The sequence below is a fragment of the Erythrolamprus reginae genome, chromosome Z (assembly GCF_031021105.1).
Source record: "Erythrolamprus reginae isolate rEryReg1 chromosome Z, rEryReg1.hap1, whole genome shotgun sequence".
Lineage (NCBI taxonomy): Eukaryota > Metazoa > Chordata > Lepidosauria > Squamata > Dipsadidae > Erythrolamprus > Erythrolamprus reginae.
The window spans coordinates 152723534-152741960 of NC_091963.1; the positions used below are offsets into that span (position 1 = coordinate 152723534).

The 18427-nt window shown below is 55.6% G+C and overlaps 2 protein-coding genes across 2 annotated transcripts; one reads left to right on the plus strand and one right to left on the minus strand.

The window, feature by feature from the left end:
- Positions 1-1273: 1273 nt before the first annotated feature.
- Positions 1274-4929, minus strand: LOC139153744 (serine protease 55-like). Its single transcript, XM_070728076.1, has 5 exons — positions 4866-4929; positions 4250-4448; positions 3709-3962; positions 2208-2347; positions 1274-1844 (listed from the first exon to the last, which is right to left on the minus strand). Exons 1-5 carry the CDS (start codon positions 4927-4929, stop codon positions 1488-1490), a joined length of 1014 nt encoding a protein of 337 aa, XP_070584177.1. The 3' UTR covers positions 1274-1487.
- An 8138-nt stretch (positions 4930-13067) lies between these two features.
- CXCL16 (C-X-C motif chemokine ligand 16) lies at positions 13068-17370 on the plus strand. The gene is made up of 6 exons (XM_070728077.1): positions 13068-13444; positions 13557-13680; positions 13772-13841; positions 15702-15927; positions 16023-16201; positions 17199-17370. The coding sequence occupies exons 1-6, from the start codon at positions 13360-13362 to the stop codon at positions 17283-17285; spliced, it is 771 nt and encodes a 256-aa protein (XP_070584178.1). The 5' UTR covers positions 13068-13359; the 3' UTR covers positions 17286-17370.
- The last annotated feature ends 1057 nt before the right edge of the window (positions 17371-18427 follow it).

Here is an 18427-nt window from a genome sequence, read left to right on the forward strand (position 1 = left end):
TCTTTCTCTTTTACCTTCCCTTCTATTTCTTCTTTTCTTTCTCCTTCCTACCTTCTTCCCTCCCTCCCTTCCTTCAGTCCTTCCTCTCTTACTCTCCCCTTTCATAAGTTTCCTTCCTTCCTTCCTCTGTTCCTGTCCCTTCCCCCTTTCTTTCTTTCTTTCTTTCTTTCTTTCTTTCTTTCCTTCCTTCCCTCCCTCCATTTCTTGCTTTCCTTCTCCTTCCTCCCTTCTTTCCTCCCTCACTCCCTTCTTTCACTCCTTCCTCTCTTACTCTCCCCTTTCACACCTTTCCTTGCTTTCTTTGCACCCTTCCTCTGTTCCTGTCCCTTCCCTCTTCCCTTCCTTCCTTCCCACCCTCCGTCCATTCATTCACCCGTTCCTCTCTTGATCGCCCCTTTTACCATTCCTTCCTTCCTTCCTTCCTTCCTTCCTTCCTTCCACCCTCCCTCCTTCCTTCCTAGCTCGCCCTCGCCTTTCTTCCCTTCCTTCCAGATGGGAGTGCCCCCTCAAGACACCCGCCTGACTGCTGGTACCCTGCTTTTTCTCTCCCCTCGTCCTTTCCAGCTCCTCGCCAGTGGCTGCCGGGTGTGGGATCCCCCTCCCCCCTCCCCTCGCTAGAAAGCACATGGTTTTGTCAGCAAGAAGGGAGAAGTGCCAAGGAGCCCTAAATAAGCCTCGCTCGGCCTGACCAATGCCAGGAGGATCTTTCTTTCCCTTGTCACTCCCGCTTCTTTCTTTCTCCTGGACGAGTCCACACAATCGGCTTAACCCAGTTCCTGAAATAGCCTATGGCAGTGCTTCCCAACCTTGGCAACTTGAAGATATTTGGACTTCAACTCCCAAAATTCCACAGTCAGCATTTGCTGGCTGTGGAATTCTGGGAGTTGAAGTCCAGATATGTTCAGGTTGCCAAGGTTGGGAAACACTGGCCTATGGGACCGCCTTGCTTGGCGTGAAGCGGGAAATGATCCCCGGGGGATGGAGTGGCTTGGCGATTTAAAATAGTTTTAAAATGGCGGTGGGGGGGCCCAGACACTTAGGCTGTATGGGGCCCCAGAATTCCTAATGGTGGCCCTGGGGTCATGGACGGGGCACTACACCTTCTTTCCTCCCAGCTGGACTAAACTCACGGCCCTGCCACTCACCCAAAGGCTTCCCAGGGCCACCCGGGCAGAGGGAAGAGGCCTCTGAGCCTCTGGAGAAGCTCCCCACACTGCTTAGCTCTGGCTGGTGGGGGGCAGGAGGGGTGGGTCATCATCCCTATTACCCTGACTTCAGCTCACAGCCCCCGCCCAACCCCTGGGGGGAGCTTGCCCATCCCCTTTCTCTGCTCCACTGGCGAGGGATCCCGATCCACACGAGCAGAGAGTCAGGCGTATCCATGAATATTTATTGAACCCGCAGGCCAAGCGGAGGGAAGGCCCACGTGGTCAGCATCCTTTGGGTCTGCACACCAGCTGCGGTGGCCCTCCCTTGCCGGCTGCTCCTCAGCACAGGCCCAAGAGCACCACCACCACCACCACCAGGGCGGCAGAGCAGAGCACAGGTGGGGGCACTGCCACGGGGGCACCGCCACTATCCACGTCGGCCCAGAGGTCAGTGTACTTCTCGTGCTGCGAGGAGGGTTTGATGGGGATCTGCGGCACGTGGAAGGGGCGCCCGTCGTGGGCCGAGGTCTGCTCCAGCCAGGAGTGGTAGTTGGACACCTGCGTGTAGACGCCGGGGCTGCGGGGGGCTGCGCAGCTGCGACCCCAACTCACAATGCCCACCTGGTACCAGCGCTGGGGACTGCCATGGCCGCTGTGGCTGGGTGGGAGGCACATCAGGGGTCCTCCACTGTCTCCCTGCAGAGGCGAGAGAAGCAGAGAGTCGGGGAAGGTCTGGGTCATGGGGGGAGGGAGGGCGGGGGGATCTATGGGGAAGGATTGAGCAGGAATGCCCCCCCTTTGACTCTGAGCCGAGTAGCCCTTAAGGGTGGGGGGTAGATAAAGGAGATTGCGGAGGGGGGAGGAAGCACCCCCTGGTCTAGGCGCTGGTCAACCATCCTGGGAATCAGCCAGTTTCCTTGGCAACGAGTCTGACCCCTCTGAGCTGCTACTCCTCTGAGGAAGGGTCTGGGTCCGGCCTTGGTCAGGCACGTGTGTGTGTGTGTGTGTGTGTGTGTGTGTGTGTGTGTGTAGGTGGTGTGCATCCAAGGGGGCTCCTACCTGGCAGGCATCCCGGCCACCCTCCTCGAACCCGGCGCACAGCATATTCCTGGTGAGTGAGTGCAGCCACCGCAGGCATAGTGTCCAGTCTACCAGGGCCACCTGAATGTCCAGCAACTCAACGGAGCCAAAGTCTGAGCCTAGAGAGGACGAAGGAGGAGATGGTGGTAGGTGTCAGAGACTCTCCCCTGGGCGGTGGGCAGGTCTGACGTGGGAGGGGGAGACGGGCGGCAGGCAAATGGGGCTCCAATCCATTCTGGGCCCACCACTCAAAACAGGGGACTTCCTGCTCAAGTGTCATGTTTACAGCCGAACCCGAAACGCACGAGGAATCGTGACCAGCCTTGGCCCTTTGCCCACTGCCCGACTGATGGCAGCCCCTTCTCCGGGGCAGATCTGGAGGGCAGCAGGCGAGCGGGAGGGACAGGGCAGCAGCCAGAGCCTCTGTTGTTTTGGGCCGCCAGCTCCGAGTCGGATGATGAAGAGGCTGGCGGGGACCTTGGGCCTGTTATGGAGTCTGGGGAGGGCTCCTCCGTAAGGGATGCTCTACATCAGACGCAGAGAGGGAGCCAGGGCCGTCCGGCATTTCCCATCCAGCAGAGAGCCAGCCGCCTTTGGAAGCCGAGATGAGTGAGGAAGAGGAAGGTGTGTGTGCGCGCAGAGCAGTTGGGGGCAGGAGAGCAACGGAGCACAAGGCCCGTGTGGAGGCTGAACGGCCCCTGGCTGGCTAGGGAATAAACAGAAGGCGAGGGGAGTGGTGGTCGTGGGAGACAACAGATTTGGCTCGTGGGGGTTTCGTGCCGCCTGTGTCTACATGAAAACATCCGGGGCGTGGTTGGCCTCATCTCAAGTAGACTGAGTAAGATAATGTGGGTTTGTTTCCTTTCAAAAGACACTGGCCAGGACTTAATTTGCAGCCTTCCACGGCCTGGCAATTATCGCAAGGCAGTGTTGAGGCCTGTTACTGCCGTTAACCCCTTGGAGGGCGAATGCAATTAATTCCCAAGAGGGGTCTTTGGTGACCAGGAGCCCGTATCTTGCTTCTGTGAAGGCTGAGGTCAGGACGGAGGACCAGGCCCCCTGGCAGGCTGCTCGGAGGGGGGGGGGCTTCTGTAAACAGATGGAGCTTGAGCAAAGGCAGCAGGAGACAGGACCAGGATCAAGACCGGGTGGAGACTCAAGTCAGAAACGGGCAAGAGGGAATGCAGCCCGGCCCCTCCCCCTCTGGTGCCCACAGCCAGCTCCCTTCTGGGACCCTGGTTCTCGGCAGAGGAAGGCTGGGCGGGGCCACTCCGCGAGGAGCATCGAAGACGGGCAGAGCTGCAGGTGGGACAGGTGCGGTCTCGTGCCAGGCGGAAGCCCCAGCCGTGGACAGGGAGGGCCGCCCGCCAGGAGAGGGGAGGGATTCCCGAAAGAGGGCCGGGTGGGTTCGCTCCTGCAAACGGACGGGTCCCTGGGGGTCCCCGCTGGGCTGCTGCGGCAGGGGACATGCCCGGCTCACCGGCTTTGGTGAGGCCCCAGCCGGCCACATAGCAGCTCTCCCACATGTGGTTGTCCGGGACGATGGTGTGGTCCGGCAGGCAGAGGGCAGTGTGGAACCAGCTGTGGGGGATGGGCTTGTGCAGCAGCAGCAGCGCCAGGTCGTTGTCGTAGGTCTTGGGGTTGTAGAGCGGGTGGAGGTGGATCTTCCGCACCCAGCGGGTGACATTGTTCTTGCCCAGGAGGGGGCTCCCTGCCGCCACCCGGATGCCTTCCCTGGAGGAGGGAGGGGGCAGGGCAGGGAAGGGTCTGTGTGAGCGGGAGACAGAGTGCCAGCCAGAGCCCTCCCCCTTCCTGGCCCTGAAGGGCGCCCGAAGCTCTTCTCCTGCTCGGGGGTGGGGGGGCAGCTCCCCCACTCAATTCCGCTCATGGAAGACTGTCAAGGAGGGGGGGGCACAGGGGGCATCTGCAGCCAAGGGGGTCCCTGTGGTGACCGGTTGGGAGGGCAATGAGGGGGGCTCTGCAGAAGGTGGGTAGCAGGGCTGACCCCCTTGACCAATTACCTTCTGTCTGTGAAGCAGTGAGCTGCAGACAGCACCCACCAGGGGTGGACGATGCTGCCCCCACAGAAGTGGTAGGAGCTGGTCTGAATGCTGACCACCCAGGGCCACTTCCCGGCAAGGGCCTTTGCGCCCCCCACGATGCGGGCATTGCCCAGAGGCGAGGCGTGGGGCGCGTCAAAGTCTGGTCGGAAGCCACAGCCTTAAGAGAGAGAGAGAGAGAGACAGGTGAGAAGCCATTGCGTTAGGCGGCCTCTGCTGCACTCCCCCTCCTCCCACTGGACCCTCTGAAGTGGCCGAGACCTCCTGCCAGTCCGGGCTTTTGGAGGCGGGCCTGGGGTCTCAGGGTCCAGCTGGGGTCTCCAGTGGGGCAGCTGGGTGTTCTGGCCCTGATGGGCCGATCTGCTCCAGTGAGCCCCTCCATTCTGAAGGCCCAGGAGCCGCCCAGGGGACCCTCCGGTGGGCCAGCCTTCGGCCTCCGCTGCCCCCAACATCACAAGGCGGCAGGGGCCTCGGCAGGGCTGGAGGGGCTGCCGTCCACCTGCTGTGCCCAGGGACCAGGGAGGGGGGCCGTTCTGCCCTCAGGCCCCTCCCCACTCTGAAACGCTCCCCCCAACACCTTGTGCCCGAACGCCGCTCCCCCGCAGAAGCAGCAGGCACAACAGCAGCACCAGAGTGTCCATGTGGCACTCCAGAGCCGGCGGTGGGCGTGTCCTTTGTGTGGGCGGGGCTCTGGACACACCCTGTAGTAGCGTCACAGAGCTTCAGGTGCTGACCTCACCTGGGCAGAGCCACCGCCCTCCTTGAGGCCCTTCCGCGGGTGGTGGTGGGGGGCCTAAGTGGACTCCCTTCAGGTCATTGCTCTCAGTGGCAGGCAGCCACGCAGAGCCGTTCCGTGGCACCCACACAAACCGTGGCGGCTGGCAACGTGTGGAGTGACGGGATTTCGGGCAGAGCGCCCTAAACAATTCAGGGCAGTGTAGTCAAGCCCCGGCCAGCCCTCCCAACCGGCCTGCCCCAAATGACCCTCTAGGCCAGTCTTTCTCAAACAGTGGGGTGGGGGCCCCTGGGAGGGGGGTGCGGAGCGATGCAGGTGACCCCAGGGGACCGTGCTCTTTTTGGCCGCAAGGAACAGGGGGGTTTTTTTTTGCACCGAACAGAGCAGGAGATACGAAGTGCAGGCAGCCCTGACCCTTATGGGGCCCCATGGAAAAAGATGGAACAGGGATGGAAAGAGAGGAGGAGGGAGACGGAGATCAGGAGGCAAACGGAAGTCTCCCAAAAGCTGAGACGAGGAAGTAGGACGAGGTAGCGCTTGGCTTCCCTGTGACTACGGTGGGAGCTGAGGAAAGACCGGTTGATGATGATGATGGTGATGATGATGATGATGATGATGATTATTATTATTATTAGTAGTAGTAGTAGTAATAGTATTTATTATATTCGTATGCCTCCCCTCTCCGCAGCCTAAAAATGTTGGCAGTGGACAGCATAATTTAAACACTTGACCCCTCAATGACGCTGAGAAGCCCCTGAGATTTTTCAGTGGAAACATGCAGAATATTTCAAACAATCGTCCTGTGGGAGAGTTGAGGGGGGGCATGCGAAGTGTTTACTTCTTCCTGGGGGGGCATAACAGAAAATAATTGAGAAGCACTTGCTCTCGGCCCTTTTCCATCTGGCTTCAGGCCTGGCTACAGGACAGAAACAGCTTTGGTCACCCTGATGGATGATCTCTGGGAAGCCTGAGATAGAGGCCACTCTTGGTGCTATTTGACCTCTCAGCTGCTTTCGATACCATTGACCAGGGGATCCTTCTGAGATGGCGAAGGGAGCTGGGAGTGGGAGGCCCCCTTATGCGGTGGGTCTCCTCCTATCTCTCCGGTCGGTCGCAGTCGGCGTTGGTAGGAGGACAGAGGTTGACCCCCTCTTTTGTGGAGTGGCCCAGGGTTCGGTTCCGTCTCCTCTCCCATTTAACATCTACATGAAACCACTGGCACAGTGCGGTATCCGCAAAATGCTGATGACCCCCAGTTATACACTTCTGCCCTGGATCAGTTCAGTGAAGCGGTGGACGTGCGGTGCCGGTTCCTGGAGGCTTTTTAGGGCCTGGATGGTGTTCTGTCGGGCTCTCTGGTAGACTCCTCCCAAAAATTCACAGGTACAAATTTCAGACACACACATGTTTGAAAATTCAAAACAATGTTCTTTATAAGGAAAAGTCACTTAAACCAAGCCCTCTTTTGGTATAGCCAAGAGCACTGGTCTCCAAACAAACTGGTGATTTATACAAGTCCCTTATCAGTTCTGTGATACTTAGCTTGCAGCTGTGAGGCAATTCACAGTCCTTCTTCTTTCACAAAGTGAAACACACTTTGCTCTGGTTTAGTTTCAAAGCGGGGGAAAATCAGCACACAAAAGGTCAAAGTCAGTAAAGCAGTCACGAAACACAACGATCAGATAATCCTCCACAATGGCCAAACCCACAGGCTGCTCTTTATAGTAGCCTCACTAATGACCACAACCCCACCCAACCACAGGTGGCCTCATTTCCTTTGATAATAATCTCTCAGTTGTTGCTGCCTATGCATCGCTCTCCGCATGCGTGGCTGTATCATTAACTCTTGTTCTGAATCCAAGGAGGAGCTAGAGAATTGATCTCCTTCTGAGCTGTCTGCCCCACTCTCCTCCTCCCTGTCACTCATGTCTTCTTGGTCAGAGGAGCCTTCATCAGCAGATTCCACCGGGGGGGGGGCAAAACAGACCTGCAGCAGATGGGAGTGGACAAGCTCAGATTCAGCCCTGACAAGACCGAGTGGCTGTGGGCGTTGCCTCCGAAGGACCTGTGCCCACTGCCCATCCTTGGTTCTGTGGGGAGGGGAAGAACTGCCCCACTCAGAACGGGTTCGCAATTTGGGGGTCCTCCTGAGATTAGACCATCAAGCTGTGGCTCGGGGGACCTTTGCGCAGGTTCGACTAGTTGCACCAATTGTGGCCCTACTTGGATCAGGAGGCTCTCCTCACGGTCACTCCCGCCCTTATAACCTCACAGTTAGATTATTGCAACGCGCTGTACATGGGGCGACCCCTGAAGAGTGTTCGGAGACTACAGCTGGTCCAGATGCAGCTGCGCGAGTGGTTGTGGGTGCACCAAGCCATGCCCACTTTACACCAATCCTCCAGGAACTGCACTGACTCCGGATTGGTCATTAAATCCCTGCATGGCTCAGAGCCGGGCTATCTTTGGGTCTGCCCCCTGCCACACCACCTCCCAGTGACTGACAAGGGTCGGTCTTCTCTGGGTCCCGTCAGCTAAACAGGGTTGGCTGGCGGGCCTTCTCTGTGGCTGCCCCAGTTCCCTGGAACCCCTTACTTCCCGAGATCCAGACTGCCGCCCCCTGGCTTTTCTGGCAAGCCCTTGACCTGATGGCCTAACCTCGCGATCTGGCCATAAATGTAAGGGTGGTTTTCAACCGTTGGATTTAATTTTTTAAAATTGTTTTTTAGAATAGAATAGAATTCTCTATTGGCCCAGTGTGGTTGGACACACGAGGGATTTGTCTTCGGTGCAGATGCTCTCAGTGGACATAAAAGAAAAAGAGACATTGGTCAAGAATCAGGAGGCACAACACTTAATGATGGTCACAGGGGTCAAATAAGCAATCAGGAAACAATATTAAGAAATAAAAATCTGAAGGATACAAGCCACGTGACAGTCATGGAGTCCTCAGTGGGAGGGGATGGTGAGAGGCTGAGAAAGAACTTAGTGAATAGTTTGACAGTGTTGAAGGAATGAATGGTTTAGCAGAGTGAGGACGTTCGGGGGGAAAATCTGCTCCTGTCTTGGTGTGCAGGGCTCTGGAGCGACCTTGGATAAGTAAGTAAGCAAACCAACCAGCCAACCAGCCCGGCGCCCTGACAGAGGCAGCCAAGCCGAGCCGTTTCCGCGGCGCCCCCCCCCCCCACGACAGGGCGGCTGACCACGTGTTAAGCGACGGGACTTCGGACAGGGCGCCCTAGCTGATCCGGGGCACCGTCGTCAAACACCGGCCGGCCCTCCCAACGCCGCATGCCCTCTGAAGTAGACCCAGAGACAGGGTTTTGAGCAATCGGTACTTTTATTCAGCTCAGAGAACAAGTGACAGCTCAGCAAGGTAAAGTGACAGTTCAGCGAGTACCGACTGGCTCTGCAGGGAGAAACCGCTTCTTTTATACTTTTGCGGTTCCCGCCAAAGCGAGAGCCGGCCGCGTCTGAGCCAATCAGGAGCGACTTCCTGCTTGGGCTCAGACAGCGCTGGAAAAGAGGAACAAACTATTTACAGCGTTACAAGGTAGCCATTCCAGGATACAACACCCCTCCCCTCATAGTTGGACTCATCCATCAAGAAAGCCACGTGACGAAGTCGTCCAATCGGTGAGGCCTTCGAGGCTCTCGCGCTGACCTGCGCAGTCCATTTTCTCCTTCGCCACTGACTGTGGAGGATGGCTCTCCGCTGCTCTCCCGGTGCGGCGGACTTGGCCTGGCGGGCCCCACGAAGGCCTCGGAGGACGAGGATGGCTCGGCGTCGCTGGATGGTTCCCCCTGGCCCGATAAGTCTCTTTGCGTGTTTCTTAGTTCGGGCAATGTACAAAAGTCTGTTGAAGGGGGAGAGTCCGAGTCAGCGGGTTGTTGCAATTGGTTTTCAGTACGTTTCCGAATGTGGTCTATGTGTCGTTTCCACAAACGACCATCCTCCAGTTTAACAATATAAGTCTTGGGTGCGTTTTGCTTAACAATAATTCCCTTCATCCAGTTTACATTTCCATCAAAGCATTTTACATATACATTTTGACCCAAATACATTTCTCTTTCTGGTTTCATGCACATTTGGTTATTATTCACACAGAACCTTGGATTTAACCTGTCTAATGGTGACCTCAACTTTCTCCCCATCAATAACTCTGCAGGGCTTACATGTGTGTGCGAGTTAGGGGTAATGTGCTGGGTTAATAAGAATTGGTCCAAGTTCTGTTGCACATCTCCAGGGCCTGACCTGTGCAATGCCTCCTTTGCCACCCTTACGTAACGTTCTGCCAACCCGTTAGCCCAGGGCGAGTAAGGCGAGATGAGGGCATGTCTGACCCCTAGGCCATCTAGGAATAATTCGAATTGCCTGGCTGTTAGTTGTGGTCCATTGTCAGACACTAATAGATCAGGGCAACCATGGGATGCAAACAGTCTGCTCAATACCTTGATAGTGGCACTTGTGGTTATGTTGTTCATTGCTATTATTTCCAACCATTTGGAGAAAGCATCAACCACTATTAGGAAGTACTGAGACCCCACTGGGCCAGCAAAATCAATGTGGATCCTAGACCAAGGGCCAGCAGGCTGTTCCCACTCAGCCGGAGTTGTTTTGGGGGGACTGGGCCTAGACTCTTGGCACGGGTCACACTTGGAAACCCAACTTTCAATATCAGCATCAAGCCCTGGCCACCATAAATGCCCCCTTGCTAGGCTCTTCATCCTGACAATCCCAGGATGGCCCACGTGTAACATTTTGAGTACCTTTTCCCTTAGGCGTTTGGGGATGATCACTCTATCCCCCCACAGCAAACAACCTTTTACATATGATAATTCAAGCCTTTTGTTCTTAAAATCACACAATTCAGGTTTAACAATATCATTTTGCCATCCCTTTAGAACACAGTTCACCACTTGTTTAAGGATTTGGTCTTGCTGCGTGTGTGCAGCTACCTCTTTTGCTGTGGTTAGTGGGTTTTCCTCGAGTTCTATCATTAGCACATCTGTGGCAGGAACAGGGTCTTCTACCAAGTCTGCTATGGGGCATCTGCTGAGGCCGTCTGCATGATTGATTTCCTTCCCCCCCTTGTGGGTGAGCTCATACTGATACCCTGAGAGGAAAAGGGCCCATCTGATTAGTCTTGGAGACATAAAAGGTGGAGTGGGCTTGTTGGGGGCTAGCAGGCCTAGTAGGGGTTTGTGGTCAGTGACTAGCTCAAAGCTTCTCCCAAAAATGTAATTGTGAAACTTCTTTACCCCTGCCACTAATGCTAGAGCCTCCTTGTCTAACTGGCTATAATTCCTCTCTGTGCTGGTCATGGTTCTTGAAAAGAATGCTATTGGGGCCTCTGTCTTATTCGGTAGAACGTGAGCTAAGACTCCTCCTATGCCGTACGGCGAAGCGTCGCACGTGAGCCTAATGGGTAGTGAAGCACTATATTGGACTACTACACTTTTAGAAGTTATTAAATTTTTTATTTGAGAAAAAGCTTCACGTTCAGTTTTCCCCCATGTCCAGCGGGCTTCCTTCTGGAGTAAACGATGGAGAGGCTCTGCTACTGTTGCCTTCTGCTTTAAAAAAACGGAATAAAAATTAAGGAGGCCCAAAAATGCCTGCAACTCATTCTTATCTTGTGGCTCTGGGGCTTCTCTAATTGCTCTCAGCTTCTCTGTTGTGGGGTGGATACCTTCCTTATCTATTTTATACCCAAGGAATTCAACACTGTCAGTTCCCCAGACACATTTATCAGGCTTGATTCGTAACCCTTTGTCCTGTAGCCTCTTAAGTACTTCCCTTATTCTTTTGTTCACTTGTCCCTGGTTTTCCCCTGCAATTAAGATGTCATCAAAATATGGAATTGCCCCATTTACCCCTGACAATAGGCGTTCCATGATGCTCTGGAATATTCCTGGGGCTATGCTTACCCCAAACTGTAACCTCGTGCATTTGAAAGCCCCCCTGTGTGTTACAATCGTTTGGGCGTTTGCTGTTTGTTCATCGACCGGAAGCTGCTGGTAAGCCTGGGCCAGGTCGATCTTTGCGAACCTTTTTCCCTCCCCCAGGGAGTGTAAGAGTTGTTGCACGACCGGGATGGGGTAGGGGTGGTGTTGGAGTGCCTTATTCAAGGTTGATTTGTAATCAGCGCAAACTCTTAAAGAGCCATCTGGCTTCAATGGTGTCACTATGGGAGTTTCCCATGGCCCCTGTTCCACAGGGACCAAAATACCTTGACTAATGAGTTTGTCCAGCTGCATGTCTAGCTTGGGGAGAAGCGGAAGGGGAACCCTGCGAGGTTTCAGTCTGACCGGTGGGACCTTGGGGTCGATAGAGAAAGATATAGGGGGTCCCTTATACAATCCCAAGGTGGGGCTGAACACTTCAGGGAACTCTTTCACAAAGTTAGGCATATTATCACAGTTTACATTACACACACCCGAAATTTCGATCCCCAACGGTTCCATCCACGCTAGACCCAGCAGGGAGTGTTTGGCCCCCGTCACAATAAGCATGGGAAGGGTACATTTCACATTCTTAAAGGCAATAGGTACATTTGCTGTTCCCAGGACCGAGATTACCCCCCCTTGGAAGTCTCTGATCACCAATGAGGTTTGAGTTAAGTCAGCCCTAGACACATTAGGCATGTATAGTTTAAATTTTTCCCAGGGCATGATGGTATATCTCGAGCCCGTATCCAGCTCCATTGAGCAAGGCTGGTTATTTAGTAACAATGAGATAACAATTTTAGCCCCCTTTTTGGTTGCCGTGTTATTCACGGAAAATTTAGAGTTACCTCTATTGTAGTCGCGGTTAGCGCTTGAGTAGTTCCTTTGACCCGAGCTGCGGAACGGTCTCCTTTCTCGCGATTGGGGGGGTTGGTTTTGAGGTCGCTGGTATTGTTGTGTGGCAAACGTTTCTTCTGGTGCCGTTGCTCTGCATGCGATGGCGATGTGGCCTCTCCGGTTGCAACGGTGGCAAGTAGCGTCTCGGAAGGGGCATCGATGGCGCTGGTGATTTCCCCGGCAGCCCGCGCAGGGGGCTGGGTGAGTAGCTCTAGGATGTCTCGGCTGGTCTTGCAGGAGGAGGCAGTTGTCCCCGTTTCTAGTCGGCTGGCTGAGGTCGTCTGTTCCCTCGGCGCTGGGAGACTCGGCGTTGATTTTGGCAATGATTTCTCGCCTTCCGTGCTCCTTTAATTCTCTTGCCGCTGCGTCGGCTGCTTCCGCGGTTTGTGCTAATTTAATTACGGTTTGTAGCGTCGGCTCTTCTTCGGTGAGGAGTTTGTTTCTCACCGAGTTGCTCTTCATGCCGAAAACCAAGGCGTCGGTAAGGCGAGCTTCCGGGTCTTGAAACTTGCATTGAGCAAGTACCGTTCGAAGCCGCGTTGTGAATTGGCTGATTGACTCGGTTTCTCTCTGAGCCATCATGTGAAATTGATGCCGGTAAACCATGGCTGGTCTGGTTGGTTTAAAATGGCTCGCTAGTTTCTGTTGAAGGACGTCCCACGCTGTGGCTCTTGCTTGTTCTGGCTCGGTGAGAGTTTGGGCAAGTCTACGGATCTCTGCGCCGCAGTAGTTGAGAAAAATAGCCCGTCTGCGATCGGCTCCGGCGTCCTGCATTCCCGCCGCCTCGAGGAATATCTCGAAGGTGGCCATGTACTCGTCCCATGTCATTTTCTCGGAATCGAAGAGTTCTGGAGCCTGGCCGATCTGGATTTTGTCCATGTTGCACGCGAAGTTCTTCCGTTCGTTCGTCGCCAGTGAAGTAGACCCAGAGACAGGGTTTTGAGCAATCGGTACTTTTATTCAGCTCAGAGAACAAGTGACAGCTCAGCAAGGTAAAGTGACAGTTCAGCGAGTACCGACTGGCTCTGCAGGGAGAAACCGCTGCTTTTATACTTTTGCGGTTCCCGCCAAAGCGAGAGCCGGCCGCGTCTGAGCCAATCAGGAGCGACTTCCTGCTTGGGCTCAGACAGCGCTGGAAAAGAGGAACAAACTATTTACAGCGTTACAAGGTAGCCATTCCAGGATACAACACCCTCAATGGGAAGGGCAAGGCGAGGCGCCGCCGCCCCGCCCGCCAGAGCTGCGGACGGCTCCCGTTGCCCACTGCCAGGAAGTGGGAGGGCGGGGGGGGGGGGGCGAAACCTCGGCCGCGAGCTGCCCTTCCGCCGCCGGCTTCGAGGGGCGTCGGAGCCGCGCAGAAGAACCGACGGGCACGGCGCCCGCTTCACCCACTGTCCGCCTCTGGCCAAGACCGTCGCGTGGGAAAGTCCTGGCGGCGCTGGAAAGCCCCTCGCGCGCCTTTCGCTTTCGCTGGTGGTCAGACGCGGCGATGGGGCCGGCGGGCGAGCGCAGCGAGGGCTCCGGGCTCCCGCTGGTGCTGCTGCTGGTATCGCTGCTGCTGGGCGCCCAGCCAGGTGAGGCCCCCCGCCCGGAGACTCTACCGGGAGCCCCGGGTCGGTGGGCGGGGGCGCGTGGAGGGCGCCGCCCCCATTCTCTCCCGACCGTCCCCCGCTCTCCCTCCCGCAGCTCAGGGCAACGTCGGGGCGGCCGCCGGGAACTGCCGCTGTGAGAGGCACCGCAACGAGCCGCCGCTGGTCAGGCGCTTCCCGGACCGCCTGGTGGCCTGGGAGCGCTGCCAGCACCTCGTCAGGTGAGCGCCGGTCCCGCCACGGCCCCGCTTTGCTTTGTCGGGAGTTCGAGCCTGCCTAGCAGCCGCCCCGCTTTGCCCTCCTCGTTGGCAGGTTCACTTTCCCCAAGAATCCGGTGTGCGGCCTGGACCAGGCGCCGTGGGTGCTCCAGCTCATCGCCCAGGTGGGACAGAAGGGTGAGTCTGCCTCCAAGGAAGGGGGCGTGGGCGAGAGCCTCCCTCCAACACTACAGGGGCACCCGAGAGAGAGCGCCCCCCATCGCCTGCCTGCCCAGCTACACTGACTGCACTCATGGATTAATAATGACCAGGGTTAAGAATCGTCCATCTACCCCCTTCCCCCCCCCCGAATAATATTTACTTGTACGCTGGGGGGAGTACAATTAAAGCCGTGAAAAGTTTGAGAAAGAGGAAATACTACTAGGAATCTGAGTGGTGCAGTGGTTAGAGCAGTGTGGATCCTTCTGCTGATCCCCAGGCTCCAGGTTGACTCAGCCTCCCAACCTTCTGAGGGGCGGGTGTGTGTGTGTGTCAAATGAGGAGCCAGGTTATTGGGGGGCAAGAGGCTGATTCAGTCAACCGGGCAATGGGGGGGGGGCTGTAAAAGCCATGTGAAGCGGCATAGGAGTCTACATGGTGAAATGCCATTGCTTAAAAGTTAAAGAAAGGGCAGGTGGGGTGAGGCCCAAGCCAGAGGACAGACCCAGATCTTCTTCAGATGTTCCTGAAGGACAGGGGATGGGAGGGAGTGGGGTTTCACCTCTCCTCTGGGGAGAGAATGTTTCCGAGGGGGGGGGGGTCTCTCCCACCCACCCCCAGTTGGAACTCATTCCTTCCCTGGCTGACCTTCTTTCCTTTCTATCCCCAAAGGGAAGGGGTCTGCTGTGGGGTCAACTCCGGTGGTTCCCATGGAAACGCTACCTTCACAGCAGGTGCCGAGAGAGACTCTGCCATCACAGCGGCTGCCAGCTTTGACCCACACAACGGCTGCCCCAGAGAGTGTCCAGACCATTGTGCTGCCCAGGAATGGTAAGGCGGGTGGGACGGGTGGGGGGAGAGAAAGGGGGTTTAAGAACATAAGAACCTAAGAAGAGCCCTGCTGAATCGGGCCAGCTTACAAACAGTGCAGGAGCGGTAAATCCAGGAGGACTCCCGGCTGAGCCCCTGGGCAGCGTTGAGGGAGGGGCTGCTGCCTTTTTCTGGGGGGCTTCTGAACCCTTCGTGATGCAGGCTAGTTGGGGGGTGGGGTCTCCAGTTCAAGCACTAGTTAGGGGACTGACTCGTAAAAACCTATGAGGAGCCCTGCTGAATGGGGCCAAAGCCCCTCGAGTCCAGCCTTCTGTGTCCCACAGTGCCCCCCCCCACTGTCCATGGGGACCTTGAGCAGAAAGAGGGCAAGACCCTCCCTTTCCCTGGACCCCCAACACATGGGACCCAAGGGAACCCTGCCTGCCTCAGGCGGCACATGGACATCTCTGTCAATCACCACCTATGATGCACTCGGCATCCCTGAATCTGTCCAATCCTGCCTTGAAGCTATCAAGGCTGACAGCTGTCACAACCTCTTCTGGAAGGGAATCCCAACAACCAAGGACCCTCTGGGTGAAGAAGAAATATCTCCCTTGATTTGTCCTCACTTTCTCACCTGTGAGCTTTAGGGAGGGGCCCTTCGTCCTAGTATTGTGAGATAGAGAAAATAATTTTTCTCCATCCACCTTTTCTATCCCATGCAGGATTTTATTCCCTTCGATCAAGTCCCCCCTTAAATGCTTCCGTCTTTCAAGGCTGAAGAGACCGAGGCCTTGCAACCTGGTTTCATAAGGGGAGGGGCTCCATTCCCTTGATCATTCTTGCTGCCCCTTTTTTGCACCTTTCCCAGTTCTGTTAGGCTTGGTGGGGGGGGGGGCTTATGGGAAGGACATTCACTGGTCTGATTGCCACACAGGTGCCGTGGCGGAGGTCAGCCCACCCAGTTTGGCCAAGAGGGGGGCATGCCAGGGTAACTTTCCTCTCCTTTCCCAAAGGGAAGGGGTCTGCCCAGGTCAGGTCCCGAGACTCAGCCCAGCCCCACCAGCCGTGCCCCCTTGCTTCAGCCTTCAAGCTCTGTGGGGGCAACCCCCGTAGTTCCCATGGAAACGCTACCTTCACGCCAGGTGCTGAGCCAGACTCCGCCTCCACAGCACCCACCGTGTTTGACCCACACAACGGCTGCCCTAGAGAGTGTCCGGACCATTGTGCTGCCCAGGAATGGTGAGGCCAGGTAGGGGGGTGGGGGTGGAGAGAAAGGGGGCTTATGGGGGGAGGGGCTTATGGGGGAGGCATTTGCTGGTCTGATTGCCACACAGGTGCCGTTGCAGAGGTCAGCCCCACCCGGTTCGGCCAAGAGGGGGGCGTGCCAGGGTGGCCCCGGACCCTCGTCCTGTCTGCACTGGGCATCGTGCTGCTGCTGGTGACCGTTGGCCTGCTGTGCTGGTGTAGGCGCCCCAGGAGAGGCTCCCAGCCAGCCCTGACCGCCGAGCAACAGGTGGGGCCCCCTCCCCTCCCGCTCTGGTTCCCCTCGGCATCTGCCGCCCTTAAGGAGACCACGTCACTCCGTCAGTTCGTGAGCTTCACTGGTCTCTGAACGCCATTCAAGGTGTCGGTCATCTGCTATAAAAAGCGCCCTACATGGCCTTGGGCCAGACTATTTACAGGACCGTCTTCCTCCAAGGCGTGGCCTTTTCCAGGTCCCATCAGCAAAACAATGTGGAACCAGGGCCTTCTCTGTGGTGGCTCCAGCTCTGTGGAATCAGTTGCCCCCAGAGACTTGTGCTGCCCCCACCCTGCTGGCTTTCCAAAAGGCCTGAAAGCAACTAGATGCAAAGGAGATGGGGGGACTTTTAATGGGTTGTTTTATTACTGCTCTTATATCTTTATTGTTTTTATGGTGTATTACCCTTCTACACTTCCAATCTGCCTTCCTTTGAGGACCTGTTTGTTGCACGAGTCAAAAAGAGGGCAGTGGAAATATTGACTGACCCTTGCATCCTGGACACAAACTGTTTCAATCCTGACCCTCCAAACATCACTACAGAGCCCTGCACACCAAGACAACTAGACACAAGGACAGTTTTTCCCCAAACGCCATCACTCTGCTGAACAAATAATTCCCTCAACACTGTCAAACTATTGACTAGGTCTGCACTTCTATTTCTACTACGTTTTCTCATCATTCCTTCCACCCATCTCCTCCCACTTAGGACTGTGTGACGGTCACTTGTTGCTTGTATCCTTAAGATTATTATTAATATTGTTTCCGGACTGCTTATTTGACCTCTATGACCATCATTACGTGTCGCCCCACATGATTCTTGACCAATGTCTCTTTTTCTTTTATGGACGCTGAGAGCATCTGCACCAAAGACAAATCCCTCGTGTGTCCAGTCACACTTGGCCAATGAAGAATTCTGTCCTGTTCTGTCCTATTTTTTCTACTTTATTTCTATTATTTCTCCTCCTCTAATTCGGCCCCTCCCTTCCAGGTGTGGATGTTGCAGCAGAGGCCCGCAGGGGGCGCCACTTGCTGCCCCAGAGCAGACGACGCCTCTGGCTCCGGCTGGGGGAACTGAGGGGATTCTGGGATGTGTCCCCTCTTCAACTATGCAGCTTTCACTTTTCCCACCTGAGAAATAAAAAGTATATTTTTGTAGAAAACGCGGCTGCCGCTTGTGAGTGTTCTGACGCGGCCCTGATTCACCCAGCAGCACGGCGCCTGCTTCCTCCCTCCCTCCCTTCTCCATTTCCATGTCGGGCCACACGCCTGATCCTTCGGGGCTTTCCGTTCCCCACGGAGGTTGGGAGAAGCTGAATTGGGGTCTGTGCGTGTGCGTGACATCGAAAACCCTACGTGGCACGGGAGCAGATGGCTCGCGGCACAGCCGTCTGCCTCAGGCGTCCCGGGGTCGGCCTTCTGCAGGTCCCTTCAGCCAGACAAGGTCGCCTGGCAAGGCCTGGGGGAGGAGCCTTCTCTGTGGTGGCCCCGGCCCTTTGGAACGAGCTCCCCCCCCGGAGATTCGTACTGCCCCTGCCCTCCTCGCCTTCCGCAAACCTCTGCCGGCAGGTTTGGGGCCACCGAAACTCTGACATGTGGCCCTGCCCGATATAATGAATGCAAATCGGTTTGCTTAGTTTTAACGTGTGTGTGTGTGTGTGTGTGTGTGTGTGTGTGTTAGAATGAAATTTCTATGTAGATTTCTAAGATGTTGTAAGCTGCCCTGCGTCTCAGGAGAAGGACGGCCCAGAAATTGAATCAACCAACCAACCAATCAATAAAAGTTTTATTTGGAGTTATAAGTTATAAGCAACAAATTTTTTAAAAATAGTGATTGGTATTATCTTTAAAGTGGATTTTATAGCAGCAGCCTGCTAATATAAGTAACAGGTTGGGTCACCCAGGAGAGGTACCAGAGGGGTGAAGAGGAAGTATCCCCCCCCCCCCCGGAGATCAGGACTGCCCACCCCCCTCCTTGCCTTCCGCAAAAGCCTGAAAACCCACCTCCTCTGCCCTCAGGCCATGGGAGACTGATTCCCCTGGACGGCTTCTGATTTATGTATGGTCTGTATGAGATGTATGGTGGCTTTTATATTAAGGGGTTTTAAATTGTTTTAATCATTGGATTTGTTTTGTGTCCTGTTGTGAGCCACTCTGAGTCTTCGGAGAGGGGTGGCATACAAATCTAATCAATCAATCAATCAATCAATAAACAAACAA

Bases quoted from the DNA above. Each gene is read 5' to 3' on its own strand.
- LOC139153744 (XM_070728076.1), bottom strand. From the start codon at position 4,929: ATGGACACTCTGGTGCTGCTGTTGTGCCTGCTGCTTCTGCGGGGGAGC. The intron at 3,963-4,249 runs GTAATTGGTCAA...TCCCTCCTCCAG, and splicing joins CACTGCTTCACAGACAGAAG to GGAAGGCATCCGGGTGGCGG. The intron at 2,348-3,708 runs GTGAGCCGGGCA...CGTCCTCTCTAG, and splicing joins CTGGGGCCTCACCAAAGCCG to GCTCAGACTTTGGCTCCGTT.
- CXCL16 (XM_070728077.1), top strand. From the start codon at position 13,360: ATGGGGCCGGCGGGCGAGCGCAGCGAGGGCTCCGGGCTCCCGCTGGTG. The intron at 13,445-13,556 runs GTGAGGCCCCCC...TCCCTCCCGCAG, and splicing joins GCTGCTGGGCGCCCAGCCAG to CTCAGGGCAACGTCGGGGCG. The intron at 13,842-15,701 runs GTGGGACAGAAG...CCTTTCCCAAAG, and splicing joins TGCTCCAGCTCATCGCCCAG to GGAAGGGGTCTGCCCAGGTC.